At 39.8% G+C, this 22,731-nt stretch overlaps 1 protein-coding gene across 5 annotated transcripts in view; it reads right to left on the bottom strand.

The window, feature by feature from the left end:
- The window catches only part of pbx4 (pre-B-cell leukemia transcription factor 4), a 343,177-nt gene extending 321,856 nt beyond the window's left edge, over positions 1 to 21,321 (bottom strand). For 3 of the 5 annotated variants that reach the window (XM_048618018.1, XM_048618015.1, XM_048618016.1), the window contains exons 1-2: positions 20,768 to 21,321; positions 15,096 to 15,169 (exon numbers count right to left, since the gene is read on the bottom strand). In XM_048618018.1, the coding sequence (XP_048473975.1) occupies positions 15,096 to 15,169; positions 20,768 to 20,946 (253 nt within the window). In that variant the 5' untranslated portion in view covers positions 20,947 to 21,321. Of the gene's footprint in view, positions 1 to 3,582; positions 4,570 to 13,650; positions 14,142 to 15,095; positions 15,170 to 20,767 lie in introns of those variants that run through there. The other 2 variants (XM_048618020.1, XM_048618017.1) reach the window with 2 other exon arrangements.
- Positions 21,322 to 22,731: the final 1,410 nt, after the last annotated feature.

Below are 22,731 nucleotides of genomic sequence, written 5' to 3'. Positions count from 1 at the left end.
GATGCTGCTTGGCCTGCTGTGTTCATCCAGCCCTGCACCTTGTTGTCTCGGATTCGCCAGCATCTGCAGTTCCTACTATCTCTGACCTACATCAGTATTGGTCCTACAGTCCCATGACTGTTTTCAAATGCATCAATACTTGCTGTAGCTTTGTATAAGTTATAAAATTGATTATATCTGCATTTGTACTAGCATTTAATTCTTGAACCTTACAAAAAAAATCTAACCTTTATTGTTATTACTCATCTGAGCAGGAGAATCCATTTCTTTTAAATAAATGCAACTATCCAAAAATAAAAAACATTTTCTGAAGAAAGGTCACTGACATTTAAAAGAGATAGTAAGAACTGCCAATGCTGAAGAAGGGTCCCGACCCGAAACATCAACTTTCCTACTCCTCTGATGTTACCTGGCCTGCTGAGATCATCCAGCTCCACAATGTGTTATCACCAACATGTAAGAGGCAGAGGTGAGTACAAGAGGATAAAATGTGCTGAGACTGTATAAGTCCTGCCTTGGTTTGTCTTACCAAAATGCAACATCTCATATTTAGCTAAATTAAACTCCACCTGCCACTCCTCAGCCCATCAAACCAAGAACCCGCTGTACTTTTCACTGTTCATTACACCATCAATTTTGATGTCACCTGCAAACTTACTAACCATTCCTCCTACACTCACATCCAAATCATTTTATATAATGACAAAAAGCAGTGGACCCAGCACCGTTCCTTGTGCCACACTGCTGGTCACAGGCGTTCAGTCCAATAAACAACCCTCCACCACCACCCTCTGTATCCTACCTACAAGCCTATTTTGTATCCAAACAGCTAGCTCTTTCCAGATTCCATGTGATCTAGCCTTGCTAACCAGTCTATCATGCGGAACCTTATGAACACCTTGCTGAAGTCAATATAGACAACACGAACTGCTCTGCCTTCATCAATCTTCTTTGTCACTTCCACAAAGAACTCAATCAATTTAGTGAAGCACTATTTCTCACACACTAAGCCAAATCAGTCCTTGTCTTTCCAAATACATGTAATTCTTGTCCCTCAGAATCCCCTCCAACAACTGACCCAATCATTGACATTAGGCTCACAGGTCTATAGATCCCTGCTTTTCTTTATCACCTTTCTTAAATAATGGAACATCAACCATCCTTCCATGGCTATCGATGATATAAATATCTCTGCAAGGGGCTCAGCAATCACTTCCCTAGCTTCCCACAACATTCTGGGATACACTTGATCAGATCCCAGGAACTTTTCCACCTTTGTGCGTTTTAAGACATCCAGCACCTCATCCTCTGTAATATGGGCACTTTTCAAGATATCATTATTTATTTTTCCAAACTCTCTAGCTTCCATATCCTTCTCCACAGTAAATATTGACATGAAATAGTCGTTTAGTATCTCACCCATCTCCTGCCGTTCCACACATAGACAGCCTTGTTTATTTTTAACAGCTCTATTCGCTCCCCAGTTACTCTTTTACCCTTAATGTATTTGTGGAATATCTTCGGAATCTCTTTAATCTTATTTGCCAAAGCTATCTCATGTCCCCTTTTTGCTCTCCCGATTACCCTTGAATATACTCTTGTTGACTTATACTAGATCTCAGCTGTCCATAATTGCCACATGCCTCTTTTTTTCCTTAACCAGAGCCTCAATTTCTCTAGTCATCCAGCATTCCCTACCTACCAGTCTTGCCCTTCATACCAATAGGAACATACTGCCTCTCCACTCTCATCTCATTTTTGAAGCCGCCCCCCCAACAACTTTCCAACCACCCCGTTATCTGTGAATAGCCTCTTCCAATCAGTTTTTGCCTAATAACATCAAATTTGGCCTAACTCCAATTCCAAATTTTAACTTTTAGACCAGGTCTATCCTTTTCCAGAACTATTTTAAAACTAATAGAATTATGAACACTGGCTCCAAAGTGCTCCCTGACTAACACTTTATTCACTTGCTCTGCCTTATTTCTCAAGAGAAGGTCAAGTTTTTATAGAATAGAATATCCTTTAATGTCATGCATACTCCATTGTAGGAGTATAGTGAAAAACTTTTACAATGCCTGCCTCTTATGGCGCCATCTTAGGTAAAACTACCTAGGTGCAAAGTTTGGATACAAAAGAGGAATAAAAAGTACTTGCATTACTTTATGGAGTTTAAAAAGTAAGTTAGAAATAAGACATCATTAAAGGATTGACTTAACAGCCAGGTAAAAAAATTTCAAATAAACATTACATTGTAGTAGCTCAGCGCAGGGCCTTCGCATGTGGTCTGACTGCCCACGCCAGACCCCAGTCCAACAGTCGTCTCCGCTCTGCTCCAAGCCTCCAGTATACTCTGTACTGGTACTCAGCTGCTCCAAGTTAAGTTCCAGGGCTACCTCCCCCGTGCCAGTCTCTGCCTGCGCTGCTCTAGGGCTGCTTCCTCATGTGCTGCTCTGGGACTTGCAGCCTGTGCCTGCTACTGCTCCAGGATCTGCCTCTGGGGATAAGGGCAGAGAAAAAGAAAAAAAGAAAAAGGAAAAAGAAAGAAAAAGAACGGGCGGGGCAGAAAAGTTCCGGCAGGAGCGCCTTACTCTGCCACCATCTTATCTGCATTGCTCCTTCTCTAGTAGGTTCATCCACACACTGAGTCGGAAAATTTTACTGCACACACTTTAAAAATTCCTTTCCAAGTGTTAACATAATGACAGTCCCAGTCTATGCTTGGAAAGTTAAAATCTCTTACCATTACAACCCTGTCATTCTTACAAATATCTGAGATCATCTTACAAATATCTGAGATCACCTTACAAATTTGCTTCCCAATTTCCTGCTGAATACTGGGGGCCTTTAGTACAATCCCAATAAGGTGATCATCCCTTTCTTATTTCTTAGTTCGACGCAAATAACTTCATTGAATGTAATCCGAGGAATATTCTCTCTAAGTATTAGAATAGGAAAGGTTTGGAGAGATATGGGCCAAATGCAGGCAGTGGGACTAGCTTAGTTTAGGAACATGGTAGGCATGGACTAGTTGGACCAAAGTGTCTTGTTTCCATGCTGTATGACTATGACCTGAAAATGTTGACTATTTTTTCTCTCCAAAGTTGCTGTCAGGTCTGCTGAATATTTGCAGAATTTCAGTTTTCCTTTCAGATTTCAACCACCAGCAGTTTTTTTTGTATTAATGTTTTATTGCTATTTTTCAACTACTCTTAAAAGCTAAAGTAGCTCTCCAGTTAAATCTGTAGCTGGAACTATTGCAGAATTCATTAATTATGGCTTAACATTTTATTGACACAAAACACCTACAGACAGTAAAGCTCAAATTATTTAATAAATAAGGGCAGTCTGGAGGAATCTGCACTTAAACATCACAAACTTTATGTCTGTTTAATAATGTTTCTGAACAGTTTTAAGCTTTTCACTGACAACCATAGATTGTTTACGAAAACTGTCCATCAAATTTACAGTGTTCTTAGATGTAAGCTGGTACAAATCCAAACACTTTAAATTTTAAATTTAATGAAAACAATAAAGTGCCATTCAATACCAGTGATTAGTTTTATTTTTCAGTCAGCTACATTTGTTGAAAGTGGGTAAAATTAGTCTTATGCACAGAACTCAATCTGAAAGAAGACTGCATCTTTTGAGTACAAGCCTTAAACCATAGACCATAAGAATTAGGAACAGGAGTAGGTCATTGTGCCCCACAAGCCTGCTCCCTCATTCAACAGGATCACGGCTGAACAATATACAATAATACACTGGGCAGTTTTATTTTTGAACTAGGTAACTCCATTGAACACCAAATGTATTGAATCTGTATATGTAACATACTTATAAAATGTAATGAAAAAATTACAAAACAACCACAGAGTAGAGAAATGTGAGCAGTTCGATGCAAGGTGGGGCATTGAAAAGGAGAAAAAAAATCAACCAAATGCAGAGACTTTGAGAGATTCTAACTTCAACAGCTCCTAGTAATTTTAGTAACCAATTGCCATTTCATGGAAATTATTAGTATTTGACCAACATTCTTCTCAAAATTCTCTTTCCCATGAAAACAAATTCTAAGATACATTTACAGATGAAGTCTACTAATTGGATCTATATTACTACACTTATTGTTTTCTACAAATATATGAACCCTATTTCAACAATGGGAGTGATCGTTGTGGCACCGGGTGGGGGTGGTGAGAGATATTCCCTGCATCGAAGCTAGAAGATCAGAATTCAAGTCCCACTCAAGGATGTGATGATGTGTTCATTGTGTGGCCAAATACGTGGAGTATCATCTTTTAACTCCTTCGAGAATATATCAAAGGCAGGCAGTAAAAGCAGAAGAAATTCTTGGTCAGCCATGTAATAGGAAAAAAACTGAAGCTTTTATCATCACTATCCATAACTCCTGGATACAACGTGCATTTAAATCCATATGTTGCCACAGCAACTCTGGATCCTTCCTCTGCTGGTCAGCTCACAGAAATATCAACATCAAGGTCAAATGTCAAATGCTGTCATTGGTTCGCTCGCCGAGCTGGTTTGCTCATTCGCAGATGTTTCTTTATCCTGCTGGGTAACATCATCAAATTTCAAATTTATGAAACAGCAAAGCTGTTAAATATAAATATAAATATAAACTGGAATGTTAAATATAAAGCAAACACTTTTTTCCATAAAGTATCTCTACTCCAAGGTGTCCAAACATTATAGACCACATCAGATGCTATAACTGCACTACATGTCAAGTTTAAATCTGAATTTTCACTAATGTGCATGCATTTCAAGTTGCTCACACCAACAGATTTTTGAGCTCCAAATTACAATTGATCAACCAATGAGGTAACAGCCCCTCCAAGGTCAGCTTCAAAGGTTCAATTTCAAAGTCTCAGGACATGGTAGACAGTTTGGTCACAACTATCCCAATCCCTTAGAAAGTAGATTTAATCATAAAGGTTAATTGTGTGTGTTTAAGAGATAAACATCGATGAAAATTATCAAACATAAGTTATATTATTGCATCCACACACAACACCTCAATGTACCACAGTTACTCCACAAGTTGCATGTTACTTTGCAAAGCACACAATTTAGAAGTGTCATTAAAGTTCCTACAACCTCTATTTGTCACTCAATTTAATTTTCAAATTAAGGTATCCTAAATGAAAAAACTTGGCTATACAAGCAAAGTAGGCCATCAGCCAACTTCCAAAATGAAAGCATACACAGTAATGTATGTAAATATCATAGAAAAGCCTTAACCATACCATCCCTAACCTTTTAACAATTACATAATAGTGTCAATTGGCCCAGCAGATCACAACTCACTCCAAAACCCATGGCCTCTCTTCGCCATACTGAAGACAGCTACTGACTCCTGTTCCACAAAAGGCAGCTCACATTCTGACAAGCTAAAATCCACTACAGCAATGCAGCAAATTTTAATTAAGTCAAAACATAAGTACTAACCAACTTGAAGATAGTAAAAATTGCCAATGCTGGAGTCTGAGATAACACAGTGTGGAGATGGAGGAACACAGCAAGTCAGACAGCATCAGAGGAGCAGGAAAGCTGACGTTTCGGGTCGGGACCCTTCTTCAGAAAAGGGGGAGGGGAAGGGGGCTCTGGAATAAATACAGAGGGGTGGGGCGGTGATAGCAGGTAGATAGTGGAGCGGATAGGGTGGGAGAGAAGACGGACAGGTCAAGGTGGCGGGGATGAAGCGAGTAAAGGTGAGTGTACGTAGGTAGTGGTGGGGATTGGTCAGTGAGGTGGGAGGAGCCGATAGGTGGGAGAGAAGACGGGCAGGTCAAGGAGGCGGGGATGAGAGGGGGGCTGGTCTTGGGATGAGGTCAGGGGTGGGGGGATTTTGAAGCTAGTAAAGTCCACATTGAGACCATTGGGTTGTAGGCTTCCCAGGCGGAGTATGAGGTGCTGCTCCTCCAGTTTTCGGGTGGCATCGTTGTCGCGATGGGCACGTCATCCAGGGAGTGGGAGGGGGAGTTGAAGTGGTTCACGACTGGGAGGTGTTGTTGTTTGTCGTGAACCGAGCGTAGATGCTCTACAAAGTGGTCTCTGAGCTTCCCAGGCCCCGAATCCTCACGTATCACCCCACTAACCTCCGGATTCAACGCATCATTCTCCGCCACTTCCACCACCTGCAATCTGACCCCACTACAAAGGATATATTTCCCTCCCCACCCTTATCTGCCTTCCGGAGGGACCGCTCTCTCCGCAACTCCCTCGTCCGCTCCACACTCCCCACTAGCCCACCACCCCTGGCACCCTTCCCTGCAACCGCAGGAGGTGCTACACCTGCCCCTACACCTCCCCCCTCACCTCCATCCCAGGCCCCAAGAAAACCTTCCACATCAAACAGATGTTCACCTGCACATCCGGTAACGTGGTCTATTGTATCCACTGTTCCCGATATGGCCTCCTCTACATCGGTGAGACCAAGCGGCGGCTCGGAGACCGCTTTGTAGAGCACCTACACTTGGTTCGCGACAAACGACAACACTGCCCAGTTGCGAACCACTTCAACTCCCCCTCCCACTTCCTGGACAACATGTCCATCCTGGGCCTTCTCTAATGTCACAATGATGCCACCCGGAAACTGGAGGAGCAGCACCTCATATTCCGCCTTAGAAGCCTAAACCTAATGCTCTCAATGTGGACTTTACTAGCTTCAAAATCACCCCACCCCCGAACTCATCCCAAGACCTCCTCCCTCCCACCTCACTGGCCAATCCCCACCACTACCTACCTACACTTACCTTTACTAGCTTCATCCCCGCCTCAGTGACCTGCCCACCTATCCGCTCCTCCCACCTCACTGACCAATCCCCACCCCTACATACCTACAGTCACCTTTACTAGCTTCATCCCGCCTCCTTGACCTGTCCGTCTTCTCTCCCATCCTATCCGCTCCATTATCTACCTATCACTGTCCCCCCCTCTATTTATTCCAGAGCCCCCTTCCCCTCTCCCATTTCTGAAGAAGGGTTCCAACCCGAAATGTCAGCTTTCCTGCTCCTCTGATGCTGCCTGACCTGCTGTGTTCCTCCAGCTCCACACTGTGCTTTTACTAATCAACTTGAGTTGGCTTATTTGGAACAAATGTAATGCCATATATTAAAGTGCGCTTAAAAACTAAACAGCATAAATGCCACGTAAGAAAATACTCACTACAATGTACCGCTGAGGTTCAGCAAGAAAGCAAAATTAATTTGAAATCCTGCTCAGTAGGATTTTTAGAAACGTCCTGGTCTTCACAGAAATACACTATATTGGGTCACAACATTCAATATACTTTGTCACAAAGTCACATTCTAGTGAGTTGTTTTCAGCTATAAACAACAAATAGCCCTTAAAATCCATTCTACTCAGTCCTATTTGCATTTCATACTTGATGGTTTATCCTGATTGTTAATTTTCAAAATTCCAGGCGCAAAAAGTAGTGCTCAAGATTAGAGTTATATACATTGAGAAATCCTAAATCAGAATACCAGGATCCAAGATCTATTCTCAGTAATCTGAAATGTATGAAAATTAATGAGAATGTGGATTTAATTGTTATGCGCTCTCTAAAAATCCACACAACACATAATGCCTTCCACAAGTGGATACTTGAACAATAACTGAAGTCACCAAGGCAGTTACATTTGAAATAAATTGGATCATTAGAATTTTACATTCTAAATTTCAAACAGGTAAGAGGGAAGATCCACTGTTTCACATGTCCAGCAGAGGTTCCCCATGCAGGTGACCTAAAAGGAACATGGGAACAGGAATAGACCATTCAACCCATAAAGCCTGCCCCACCATTCAATACAATCACGGATGATCAAGCACTTCAATACCTTTTACAACCACATCCACAGACCTCTGTATGCCATTCATAATCAGAAATATATCAACCTCTACCTTAAGCAGACACAAAGAATGGGCTTCCATAGCCCTCTGCAGTCAGGAATTCCAAAGGTTAACAATTGATGGAGTAAAAACATTTCTCCTCATCTCGGTTCTAAATTGTGCCCCTGGTTCTAGACTCCCCAACCAGGGGAGATATCTGCATATACCCTGTCCATCCCTTAAGTAATTTCTAAGTTTTAGTGAAACTGTGGAGAACACCAAGCCAGTTTGTTCAATTTCCCTTCATAGGTCAGTCCTGCCAAACTAGTCTGGTGAATCTTCGTTGCACTCCCTTCTATGGCAATAATATCTTTCCTGAGATAAGATTCTGCAGAGAACTGCAGCTGCAGACTAACCAAGCTCCTATACAATTCAGCAAGACTTCATTACTCCTGTATTGAAATCCTCTTTTAATAAAGGCTAGTATTCCATTAGCCTTGCTAATAGCTTGCTGCACCTGCATGTTAGGCCATCAGGGACTTACTGAAAAGGACACTCAGGTCCTTTAGGACATACATACTTTAAAGCCTTTTACATTTAAGAAATGCTCTATGCATCTGTTTTTCCTGCCAAAGTGGATAACCTCAAATTTTTCCACTTTATATTCCAGCTGCCACGCTTTTGCCCATCTACCAGGCCTGTTCAAATCCTTTTGAAGCCACTTCACATCTTCTTCACAACATGTTTTCCCATTTAGCTTTGTACCATCTACAAATTTGGAAATGTTATATTTGGTCTCCGCCCCCAAATCATTGCTATATATTGCGAATAGTTGGGACTGGAGTACTGTGACTTGCAGTAGTATTCACCTACTCAAAGCCTGTCAAAGTGAAAATGATCCATTTATTGTTGAACTGTTTTCAGTTTTTTTTAGTCAATCATTAATCAATACTGGCAATTTACCTCCGAATACCTGTGCTTTAATTTTAATAATAGCATTCTATGAAGGACTTTATCGAAAACTTTCTGAAAATCCAAGTATACTACACTCATCAACCCGCCTTTAATCAAATTTGTTAGTGACATTTTCAAAAAAAACTCCAAGTTCGACAAACATCATTTCCTTTTTGCAAATCCAAGCTGACTATGCTTAATTATTATCCTCCAAGCATCTATTTGTTCCATCTTTGTAACAGATTCTATCATTTTCCCCACTACTGACATGAGGCTAAAAGGTCTGCAGTTCCATGTTTTCTCTCTCCTTTCTTAACAGTAGGGTGCCATTTGCTAACTTGTAATCCATAGAAATCATTCCAGAATCTATAGAATTTTGGAAGATAATCACTAATGCATCTACTATATCTACAATAGCTACGTACTACAACACTCTAATGCTAATTTCCTTCAACTGCTCATTTGGATCTCTAGTTCCAGGAGATTTATTGTATCTTCCTCAGTGAAAACAGAAACAAAGTAATAGTTTAGCTTCTCTGTCATTTCTCTATTCACCATTATGAAATTCTCCTGACTCTATTTGTAATGGACTCACATTAATTTTAGCCAAACATTTCCCTTTTACATCTCTATAAAAGCTTTTACAGTCTGTTATGTTTTTCACTTGATGATATTCATATTCCACTCTCCCTTTTTTAATCAGTCCTCCTTTGGCCTATTTTAAAAATCTCCCAATCCTCAAAATGACCGCTTTATCTGGCAACTTAATAGGCCTTTAATCTTATACAACTCAGACCTTCCTTTGTCAGCTACAGTTGACTGACCTTTTGAATTTTTGCACCTGGAAGGAATAATATAGTTATTTTAAAGATTATCCATTGCCTATGTACTGTCATGCCTTTTAATGTATATTCCCTATCCACCTCAGCCAATTTGTACCTCACGCCTCATAATTTCCCTTATTCAAATTTAAAACCTTTGCCTAAGAATGACCTACTGATTATAGTTCATCACCTAAAAAAAATCCAGTAAACTTTAAACAATTTTTTAAAAAAGTTTCTAAAGTTTACCTAGAATGAAGTGGAGGAAAATGGAACATTTGAGAACTTTTACAACAAATTCAGCCCCTTTGCCTTTAATTGTATGGTTGAACACTAAACCAACTCAAGAAATCTATGACTTGCAAGAGGAAAGTAAACATACTATAGACAAGTTTGCATATGACACAAAAATAGGTGGGAAGGCAAATGGTGAGGATGACAAAATGATTATGGATAGGGATATAAAACAGTTAAGCGAGTGGGTAAACACTTGGTAGATGGAATATAATGTGGGAAATATGAAGTTATGCAGTTTGGCAGGAAGAACAGACAAACTGAATATCATTTATATGGAGAAAAAGTGCAGATACTTACAGAACAGAGGGGTTTGGGAGTTCTTGTGCTTAAATTACAAGAAGCTAGCACATATGGTCAGCGGGTATAATGAAGGCAATCATAGAATGTAGAAGAAGTCCTTTCACCTATAGTGTCAAATGAAATGTTTATTTTTATTTCAAAGGCAATTCAGTACAAAAATAGGGAGGGTTTGCTATACAAGACACTAGTCAAAGCATAGCTGGAATATTGTGAACCATTTTGGTCCTCTTACCCAAATTGCCCAGGTATGCCCTGTACATAAAAGGCAGGATAAATCCAAACCAGCCAATTACCATCCAATCAGACTACTCTCAATCATCAATAAAGTGATAGAAGGCGTCATCAACAGTGCTATCAAGCAGCACTCTAATCTTGAGCACTACGTTTTGCGCCTGGAATTTTGAAAATTAACAATCAGGATAAACCATCAGAAATAACCTGCTCAGTGATGCCCAGTTTGGGTTCCGCCAGGGCCACTCAGGTCTTGACCTCATTACAGCCTTGGTTCAAACATAGACAACAGAGCTGAATTCCTAAGGTGATGTGACAGTGACAGCCCTTGACATCAAGGGTGCATTCAACTGAACATGGCATCAAGGAGCCCTAGCAAAACTGGAATCAATGGGTATTAGGGGACAAACTCTCTAGTGGTTGAAGTCATAGCTAACACATAGTAAGACGATCGTGATTGCTGGAGGTCAATTATCTCAACTCCAGATATCTATGCAGATGTTCCTCAGAGTAGTGTCCAAGGCCCAACCATCTTCAGGTGTTTCACCAATGATCTGCCCTCCATTATAAGGTCAGATGCGGGGATGTTCATTGATGATTGCACAATGTTCAGCACCATTCGTGACTCCTCAGATACTGAAGCTGTCCATGTTCAAATGCAACAAGATCCTGACAATAGCCAGGATTGGGCTGACAAGTGGCAAGTAACATTCGCACCACACAAATGCCTGGCCATGACCATCACGAATAGGAGACTATCTAACCACCACCCCGTGACATTCAATGGTGTTACCAATCCCCCACTATCAACATTCTGGGGTGTTATCACTGACCAGAAACTCAACTGGACTCACCACATAAACAGTGGCTACAACAGCAGGTTAGAGGCTAGGAATACGGCAGAGAGTAACTTACCTCCCCACTTGCCTGGATGAGTGCAGCTCCAACACAGCTCAAGAAGCTTGACATCATCCAGGACAAAGCAGCCCGCTTGATTGGCACTACATCCACAAGTATTCATTCCCTCCACCACCGAAGCTCAGTAGCAACAGTGTGTACTATCTACAAGATGCACTGCAGGAATTCACCAAAGATCAACAGACAACACGTTCCAAGCCCACGACCAATTCCATCCAGAAGGACAAAGGCAGCAGATATATGGGAACAGCACCACCTTCAAGTTCTGTTCCAAGCCAGTCACCAACCTGACTTGGAAATATATCACAATTCCTTCTCTGTCGCTACATCAAAATCCTGGAATTCCCTCACCAATGGCATGGGGTCAACCCACAGCACATGGACTGCAGCGGTTGAAGAAGGCAGCTTACCAGCATCTTCTCAGGGGCAACTAGGTATGGGCAATAAATGCTGGCCAGCCAGGGACACCCACATCCAACAAATTAGAAAACGAAAAAGAAAGACATACTGGCATCGGAGGCAGTTCAGAGGATGTTCACCAAGTTGATTCTGGGGATGAGAAGAGACTGTCTTATGAGAAAAGATTGAGTAGGTAAGCCTGTATTCATTGGAGTTTAGAAAAATGAGAGGCAACTTTATTGAAACACACATGATCCTTAGGGGACTTGACAGGGTAGTTGCAGAAAAATTGTTTCTTCTTATGGGACAGTCTAAGACGAGAAGGCAAAATTTCTGAATAAGGCATTGCCCATTTTACACAGAGATGAGGAGAAATTTCTTCTCCCAGAGAATTGTAAATCTGTAGAATTCTTTACCACAAAAGGCTGCCAAGGTTTGGTTTTTAAGTATTTTCAAGATTGAGATACATTGATTTTTAAACAGTGAAGGAAATAATGGTTATGGGGATAAGGCAGGATAATGACAATTATTTGAACAGCCATGTTCTCGAATGGCAGAGCAGATTTGGTGGGCTGAGTGGCCTACTTCGGCTCCTACCTTTTATGGTCGTACAGGTTTATCTAAAACTGTGTCACTCAGTGACAAAATCTGGGATTTTCTGGCTTTCCTGACTCAATACCACAGCATTGTTGGAATAGTGTAGATTTGTCAGCATTCAGGAAAATAAAAATAAGGGTGCCATTTCGAACAGATATCATCCATCACACATTCTGATAAACCTTCTGCATAGCTCTAACGTTTTTGATTTCCCTTTTAGATTACTAGAATCTCTTACAATTGATAGTACTGCTTAACCCACAAGTACAGTGCAACTTACTGTAAGACTATTTTTAAAATTGTATGTGAATTCTGTGCTCACCAAGATGGTGGATATCAATGCCAGAAAATGGAACACCTTTTCACCATCAGTTTCCAGCATCAAGCATCCTTGATCTCTCTACAGTAAAAGTGAAATTAGTTTGACTAGTGTGACTTCGATTCAAACTCAAACATACATGCCCTTCTGCACCACAATGTTTTTTCCACTTCTCATACCAGCCTTGAGCAAAATTACCAATTAGTGCCGAGTAACGGTTGCTGTTTATTGTTGATTCAGCTTCATTGGGAACTTGATTCAAAACTGTCAAAAACCCATTTCACATCACATTCCTGCAGCAATCTGTAAGAGTTGAACCCAGGTCACAAAAGGTGTAAGGGACTAAAGTCCTTCCACTGCATGAAACTTCATTTTCTTTACAGGTAGAGAATCAGTTGAAATCAGCAGAAAAGCATTGTAATGGATAGAGAAATTATTTTAGTTTAGTGAAGGCACCAACTATTAACATATTTCGTCCCACATTAAATAAAAAACTAATGAGCTTTGTTTTGTCATGGCCAGCAGTGGGATGACTTCACTCAGGCTGACCACTACCCATTTTCAAATGAGCCAGTTAGGCTGAATAATAAAGACATGTATCACATCATATTGCTGGTGAATATCTATTCCATTCTTTGGAAGGTTGGTTTTGTATATATGACCAGGAAAGATACCATATGACACTAGAACTGAAAGACTATGGTAAAACTCTCAGCTAAAATTTCATTTCTTCCACCGGAATTCTGCAAAAATTTAGAATGTATTGGTGAAATTGTCAGACATGCAGCAAGCCCAGAACCAAATTTCCTGCAGGCTGACAACTCTAGGTGCCACAGATGAAGGTGATGCAACATTTCAGCAAATGTTCCACCTTTTCAGCTTACTGATGAAGGTTTGGAAAACTAAAACAGCAGCAGCCAGTTTGGTTTAGGATGTGTAATTTCTGCAGCAGAAAATTAACTTATTTTAATGTTTTATTGCTTTTGCTTCAAGACATCCGGAAGTATTTCACAGTGTACAAGTCTATTCCATACTGTAAATGATGACTGATAATGTCTAAAATCAGCCACTTGAAAAAAATGAAATGAAACAATGAGCAGTTACAATATAATACTAATACAACACAGCAAAAATACAAAAAGCTAGATATTGATTGAATAAAGGCACATCCATGTGTTTTGAAAACAAAAGAATTCCAGTCCAATACAGTAACCAAATAGACTCTTGTGAAAAAAAACTAGAAATTACAAACTTTTAAAGGTCAATTCTGCAGTATTCCTTACAAATCTCCACATACAACTCATATCAAATACAACATAAATTAATTTTCTGAGCCTATGACATGCAGATCTCGGCTACATTTATCCGACATTTTGCAATGTTGACATTCTTCTCAAAATAGGCCTTAGGTTGTATGCATTTAGGTTGAAATTAGATCAGCTGAAACTCTCCTGCAAAAAATTCAAATGAGCTCAAGAACTGTGACCACATCTTCAGATATTTTCAACTGTATAAACAAATGATTGATTCTTATAAATATTATTTATCTTAGCAGCACAGTTGACCTATGTTAATCTCACAAATACTGTCTTAAAGATCACATTTAGTAAGACAGGTAAATATTTTTCTCCATAGAGAATAGCAGTTATTCTCTTTTTATCATTTTTTTGAAAAACCGTGGTCTTTTAAACTCTTTAAACAATGCCTGAGAATAGCAATTCAATCGCCTTTATTTTGGCTCCTTCCCCAAACTAATAAAAAAGACTTCTCCAAAGGCTCATTAACAATCTTTAGAACAGATAAAAGGCCCAAACTTTGTGAAGTGATTCCTAATCGTCAGACAATAAAAAAGGAAACGGGGATGCTTTTGTCTTGACATTTCTGCTGCTATTGTGCTTATACAAAGCTTCCTAGCTCTGCCATTTTCAGTCTACCGATGCTTTTCTGGGTTCCACTTTCACACGTTATGGTTTTGTTGAAATTTTGCTATTGCCTACATATGAAAGATTTACACAATTTTATTTACACCATTCTCGTTTTTATATAAATCACAAAGTACGTGTGACTCATTTCAACATAATTAAATTCAGAAGGCAACAAACTGAAAGTCGCAGTGGCACTTTTGCTCAAAACATTACTTCCCCCGATTTCGTCAAAATCACGTCGTTTAGAAAAAACATAAACTAAAGGCAAGGAAGACAAAACAAGCTAAACAGCGAAAAACGCCAGATATATGCTAAAGGGGCCGTAAGTGGTGGGTCCGCCCCAGCCGGGCTGACATATAGCTGGCGCCTGCCCGCCCCGGACTCCCAGGTTCTGATCGTATTAACATGGCGAGTTAGGGAGGTTCTGTCTCTGACTCGCGCGTTGAGAAATGACTTTGAGCGGATTTGCTTAGACGGTACCTGTCTTTTCTTTGATTTCGCACAAAACACTGAAGAGAGCCGGTTTCATCCTGTGACAGTTTAACGCGTGTTTTCTGCAAAAGTAATTAAAAACACGTTAGGATCTCCTTCTACAAAGAGTGAGAATAGCAAACGCCGAGTTCCCCTCAGGCAAAACACAATCAGAATCCACAACACTAGGAAAATCAACAATGTAAAGCATTTAAACCCAAAACAACAAGCAAGCTTTCCCAGACTGTGCAACTGACAGCGACTGGATCTGAAAATATTCAGCAACGACAGGAAATGGCTCCCAAATTTCACATATCCAAAGACATTAAAACATCTTAGACTCTCGGTGAAAACAGATCCTAAATCTTTAAATCTCTATACACTGTAGGCAGTCAGGACTACAAAACTCCATAAATTTCAACAAAAGCTGTAGCGAGCGCATAATGAAAAGTGTTTTAACAACCTCTTAGAGACGCTAAAACACTGTATTGGCATGGAGTTGTTCTACTCTAAAATATTAATACTTTATTCTTTATCAGCGTTTCTTATTATCTTACATTTCCAAGGATGTGGACCTCATTTACCGCCTCTAAACCGCAAGCTTGTTATTTTCAAACATTTTCATCCCGTCAGTTACAGAGTTGCAAGTGCATTCAATAATGAAGCGGCAGCTAAACTAATCCATTGCTTAAATCTATTTTTATACATTAAGGTATATGTGTACGTGTAGGTAACGTTCGGGCTGAAGATCGTTACAGCGATTTAGTTATTTTATGCTAAATGAAAGGCGATAGATTAAAACTTTCTACTAAAAATAAATCTTAGATGGGGGTTTGAAAGTTTAATATCCTGTAATCCAACTTCTTAATTCGCCATATATCTTTTAAAGCTAAGTATTCCATTTGGTGCGATTTGTCCTAACTGTGTACCGTTGACACCTTGAGTACTGGGTTTAAAGCCCTTGAAGTGCAAAGGTATTCTTAAACAATTGGGATAATCACAATTAATGAAACATCTTAACATCAATATGCACAATATTTATTGAAGCAAAAAGCCTATTTTTGACTACATACCCAAACCCATGACCCGACATCTTTCAATTAGAATCATTCACCCTGTCTTTTATTTATCAAATTTTGAATGAACATTTTTCTTTTAGAGTGCGGGTAATAATGTAAAATTCCAAGACTCAAACACCCTTTCATACCACTGCAGTGTCTATGTTACAATAGATCACATCAGTTAGTCTTATCCTCGTTGAGTATACCAATCGCTTGTAGTCGCGTTTCAGAACGCATGCAACGCGGGCATATTCCGACACGCTTATTTTAAAACAGTTCACTGAAACTTTAACTGGAAATGTTAGATAACTAACTAGAGAAGCAAGCAGTCTATACTATCGGGACATTAAAATTTCATAAAAGTAAAATTATTTCGAAACCATTATTGTCAATTAAGTTTAATTAAATGGTCAAAGTGCCATTCATTAGGAGGCAATTGTTCTACACTAAAGGCAGTCTACTTCCAGAACCACAGATAAAAGAATTAAATGAGGAATACCATTATTTTAGCCAAAGCAAATGCAAAAACATAACGACATTTACCATCTAAAGAATAACAGTTACTGGAGAGTTTGAAAAGATGTCAATAATAATTTCAATGTTTCTAATTGTATTTTACAGTTTTGAAATACTGTAGCTTGAATGCGAAAGAGGTCAGACAAAGGGCACTAAACATGCTGTTTGGTGAAAATTCTTTACAGAAGCAAAGATAAAAACCTGAAGTAAATTAGAAGCTAAACAACAACCTAACATCCATATTTCGTCAGTCAAGCGCAAAAATTACACTGCAGCTGTAAACTATAATAAGCTTTAAATCGGCCAGGTTGTAAATCTGGAATTTCCAATTGCAAAGTACCGAAAAAAAGTCTTCCACTGCAACTTCTCAAATTTTGCAACTAAGTGTGCTTGCAATAGATTATCATTTTGTAAGACCAATCACCTCAGGTCAGTTGTGTGTCGCACGTAAATTTTGAGGATATACAGACAGTCTCAGACAACGAAAGAATTCAACAGTACAAAAGAATGCCAGTGTAAATAAATACGATAGATACACAGATAAATAAATAAACATTAATTAACAAATAAACAAACCCAGCTCCAAGACGGTGACCAAGAAAGCTAGCTGGATATCACACACAAGTGTTCCGCTCAGTGTGATTGAAGGAAAACAGTTGTCAGCCACTGAAACCGCCCGTTGCAAAGCCTAGTATTTACTCATTAGTGTTGCTTTCCGTAACTGGTTCAATCTCCACTTTATAACGTTAAGCAATATCAAAGTGAAGATACTGACAACAAATAACAGACTAGCTGCTGGTAATTATTATATAGAAATAGACTGGTTCATATTAAATTTCAAGGTGAATTCAGTTTGAAACAGGGGACTAGGCAGAAGCATGGTAAAATTATAATGCTCAAGTAAAAGCACACATCAAAACCAGCCTTCCTATTTATTAAATTAATTAGAAATACTGAATTCCTAGTACACTACTACGAATACTGACATTTTCTTCAATACATTTCAGTTAAGTACTTCAGCCAAAATTCTTTAAATAATGTGTATTTGGTAATCCTGGGTTATAAATATTTAACTACAATGTGGTAAAATCTCTAAGCAAAAAAAAATTCATTGCTACCATGGAAGGGATAAAAATTATCAGAAGACACTATCTGCCTAAACAGAAGAGGCTTATGCCAAATCTTTTAGGATCTTTTCATGATCTCAACATGCAGAATTCAAAATCATTTTCAATACAATGTAATCAGATCATGACACAAAAACATGTTTTTCACACATATACAAAAACAAGATAAAACAGGTAATCTTAAATCAAGTCACGTATATATTTTGTTTAACCAATGAAGATAGCACATCTAACAACTTATGGCAAGAAATTAAATACCCTATTCAAACATAACCAATCACGTAGACAAATCCAGAGAAATATTACATTTAAATTAATGTTAATACAGTCCAACTGAAAGATTTAAATAATTCGTTTTTTTAAAGAACCGATATTTTATTGCTTAAGTATCTGAAATAAAGCAGGTCATTCAAAGAAGGTAATAGAAAACATGACATACAATGTTGACATTTAAACCAATTTAAAGGTAAACTATAAACAATCTAACAGGACACTACATTAGGGATCAAGATAAATTCAGTTTGTGCCTTCCTAAAGCAAATGTAAAAAATACAGTGGCTTACAATGTTTACCAACATTTGTTAAAAACAACTTTTCAAAACCTAAAATCCTATATTTTACAGCTTGATTTTATTTAAATTTAAATAATCCACAATGCCATAGCTCACAATTTACTGTCATAAAACTTACTTTAAAAATTAACCAGATATTTGTAAATATTGCAATATGAATGCCGGGTTAAGCCTGAGCTCAATGTCTTTCACAACATGTTTACAGCTCAACAAACTAATTAGCTTTTAATAAATGACATTGTATACTTATAGTGTGGTAATACAACTTTCTCAATTTTTTATGGAATAGAATCAGAACAGTGGGTCTATGTCAAAGCTTCATTCATTTCACTTTGATCATAGCTCCATTTCACTTCCTTTCCTCTAATCTCACAACCCATCCAATCACAATGCCAACACTGACTGGCTCTATGAGAAGTTAATGAATAGATTAATTATACTGTATGTTGATTAACATTTGTGATCAATTAATTAGTCTTTAAAGTATATAACCAAAGGGATTAAAGTGCAAAAAGAATTTATGAATTCGTTTGGTACCTTTGTGCTCATTTAAATCATTGTGCAATTAGTATGAAATAGTATACTCCAATATAAACACAGACATAAATAGTCCTTTATTAATAAAATCACCTAGCACTACTGAACGATATCAAAGAGCTCACTGGCAACTTTGTTTCTCTCACCTCAAGTTAACTGAACCACCACTTAAAATCTATTTAAGTCAATTTGAAATGACTGGTAGTGACAGCACCAAGTTTGGCATTTCAGGCATCCTGCAATTTTGATGCACAAATCCACAGTTTAGCTAAAACCTGGAAAGATCGTAACTGCTTAATTCTTCACAATTCCTTTGTTTCCTGCTGCTCATAATTGGAATGAAATGCAATGAGTGAAACAGAAAATGGGGGGAAATATGCACCAGCAAACTTATGTTTAATGTATACATTCGCTGAGCGATTTTAGTCAGATGGTCCAAATTTATTTCATATTGACAATAGTTCTACAAAACATTCAGCAAAATGCTCAGAATGAAATGGCATCATCAAAAGTAAAGATGTAACTCACTGTTTCTCTTGTGGAAAAATAACAACTATAAATGAAAAATAATTCAAACATAAGATGATTTTTTAAAGTATAGATTATCATTAGCTGTTTGCAATAATCAGAAAAATAAATGGTTGTTTCATTTCAAGCTGTAGAGTGCACCAAAAAGGATTTTCACTTTTGAGAGCACTCAATTTTACATTTCTTGTAAAATTCTCATGGAGCTAAATTCATTGTTCACCACAAAACTTTCCAATTTAACCAAAATAACCAGCTCACTGCAATAAGCAACTTATTCAGCTTTTTTCAAACTGCAAACAAATTACAGTTGCCAAGAGTATGTCTTAAGAAACTTTTTACTCTGGTTCTATATGCTTTCTTTCAATCCCTTGGGAACTCTGTACAAACTACATTTCGTCCGACAGTCCATTTACTTGCGGCTCCAAACAATTTTTATATCACAAAACACTGCTAATTGCTGAAGATGCTGCTTGCCTGCTGCTATCCTCCTTCTCACAAACCCATTAGACAATTTGATTAAAAGGTCAAAAGGCACATTAGTCAAACAGAAATTTAATTAGCATTTGGCTAAACATTTTAGTTATGGATGCAACTGGACCCAGTAACCACCCCCTCCAAGCGATGTGAACGTTTTAGTGCCCCTCTCTCAGTGAAAGTGGATCTAAAATCACACTCCTGTGTTGCTTAAGATGACTGGGATTTATTTTTGGTTATTATTTAGAAACTGATTTTGATGTTGCATGAGCCAAAAATGAGTGCCCAGTGATAAATACACAAATTGAAGGGGCATTTCATTCACAAGCTTTTGGACATTGGTGATTGAGGGGACAGGCAATATTATTTGTAGGCATTTTTGTACAAAGCATAACTGCAACCATCTAAGTTTAAATCATTGTGTGACAGTCAGGCTGCAAGGTCCTTTATATTGGGGTTTAGGTGGGTGATGATCTGCTTCATTCCCCCTTCAGAAGATGAAGTGATCGTGGAATTAACGGAAAAACACAGATTTCTGCATAAAATGCAGGTTTGACCAGCGCACACACATACAAATAGGGAGGGTATCATTCTTTGAATAAAGTAGAATGGGTAAAGTTGAACACGACTTAAAGGATTGGGAAGGCAAACTTTCTTCTTTTGCTTCTGTGAGGATGCTTTTCGATTTTGGGTGGCTTGGCGGAGTGGGCGTGGAGAGAAAAAATAAAGGAATGTGGATTTATTTGTGTGATGTGTGCCTGTTTAAACTGACTCCTAAAGTTGGAAAGGCGGGGGTGGTGGGGGTTGGTGGGAGATCAAGGCTGTGGGAGGGGAGGGGAAACGGTGTGAAAGGAGCGTGTACTGACCTGGCCTGAGCCTCGTCCAGGCTCTGGTCAGTGATGGTCATGATCTGCTGCAGGATGTCTCCGATGTCCTGTTTCCGTCCCTCGGGGTCGCCTCCGTCCGCCTGGGAGTGAGGAGGGAGCGAGTGTACCGCCAGAGCCACCCCGGGGTGAGGCTGCAGCAGCCGGGACTGGTCCTCCATCACACCCCGGCCACAAAATGAAAAAAAAATCTCTCTCACACACACACACACACACACACAAAAGACCCTGACAGAGAGTCCAGAGGGTGTGAAGAGGGAGAGAGGGGAAAGGGAATAAATAATTGAAAAAAAAATTAGAAAAATACTCTCCCGTCTGGAAATGTCACTGATCTTCTTGTTTTAAATCCTGTCAAAGATCAATTTTTTTCTCCCCCTCTTTCTTTCTCAATAATAATAAATCGGACGTCCTCCGGGGGTTGGCTCACCCAACACCAAGCCGAACGTTGCAGCGATTTGAATTTTAACCGTCGCCGCCACCGCTCGCCCGCCCCCCCCCCCTCCTTCCTGCTCGCTCGCGACTGTTTTGACGGCGCTCGAGCCGCAGATGGGGAAGAGGGTGAAAGAGAGAGGGAGATGCGCTCCAGCACCTCCCCGTCTCTGCCACCCCTCACATCCTCTCACCCCATTGGCCGGTCCGTTGCTACGAGTGACGGCTGGAGTACTATCCCGCCCCCTTTCCCCTCCCATTGGACGGTTCCGCCGGGCTCGGCTTTGATGGACAGCTTTCTCCACAGGCTCTGGCCCCGTTGGATTGTTTGCGGGGAGGAGTGGATTTTGGGGGAGGGGAGGGCAGAGGAGGGGAAGGCTGAGTTTGCCCGCCTCCTTCACTCTTGCCCCCGCCCCTCACTTCCCACGCCCCTCTCTTCCCCAGCCCGCCCTCAAGCACGCACATTGTCGGCGCATCGCACTGATTGACAGCGGCCCCGCTGCTAGGAGACGGGCGGCGCGAGCCTCTGTGAGCCGCCGGGATTGGCGGTCGCCTGGTGATGATCCACCCCCTCTTGCAGAGCCACTGGTGAGCTCGATGTCTTCCAAAGCGTGTGAGTGGCAGGTTGAAAGTATGCGCGGTGTTTGAGTGATGGTTTATGAAAAATAAGCTCTTGACTGACGTGTGCATATTTATAGTGACAAACTGCGAGCGAAGAGTTTATTCATTTAAATCTGACAATTGCCAGGAAACATTATCGAGTCGGAATGGAAAGAGGCTCTTCGGCCCATCGTGCCCGCAGTGGTTGTCAAACATCCGTCAGTTCTCATCTTTTTCCAGCACTTGATTCTTAGTCTTGTGTACTTGTGATGTGTACTCCCTTATCTTGTGAGTCTTCCTAAAATGCATCACCTCACACTTTCCAAGATTAAATTCCATATGCCACCGTTCAGCACGTCTAACGTGGTCCTCTAATCTAAAGCTTTCCTCCTCACTATTTAACAACAATTTTAATGACATCACATCTAGAAAAGGAATTAACTACTCTAATCTAAAACTTTATCTACTCAAATCCCAGTTTCGAACGTATGACCCAAAGCCTTGTAGCTACTTATTTTAATCAAACTCTTCAGAAGTGCTTTGACAAGTGTTTGGGGCAGGTGAACCTTGAACTTGGATCTTCTGGCCCAGAGCTCGGAGCACTACCACCAACTAACAGACCTTGCCCATAGCCTTGTATGCAATGGAGTTTCAAGTGCTCATCCAAACAGTTCTTAAATGTGTCGAGAAATCCCACGGCTAATACTCTTTTAGGCCATGCATTCCAGATACCCACAACCCTCTAAGTGAAAAAAAAATCCTAAAGTCCCCTCTAAACCATTTGTTCCTTATTTTAAAATTGTGCCCCCAGATTATTCAAACCTGTACAAAGGGAAAAATGTTTTCACTATTTACCCTGTCTATACACCTCAGAACTTTGTATACCTCAATCAGATCTCCCCTCAGCCTTCTCTGCT

This window comes from Rhincodon typus, chromosome 38, assembly GCF_021869965.1.
Source record: "Rhincodon typus isolate 14 chromosome 38, sRhiTyp1.1, whole genome shotgun sequence".
Lineage (NCBI taxonomy): Eukaryota > Metazoa > Chordata > Chondrichthyes > Orectolobiformes > Rhincodontidae > Rhincodon > Rhincodon typus.
This window is presented reverse-complemented; position numbering and strand designations above follow the sequence as displayed.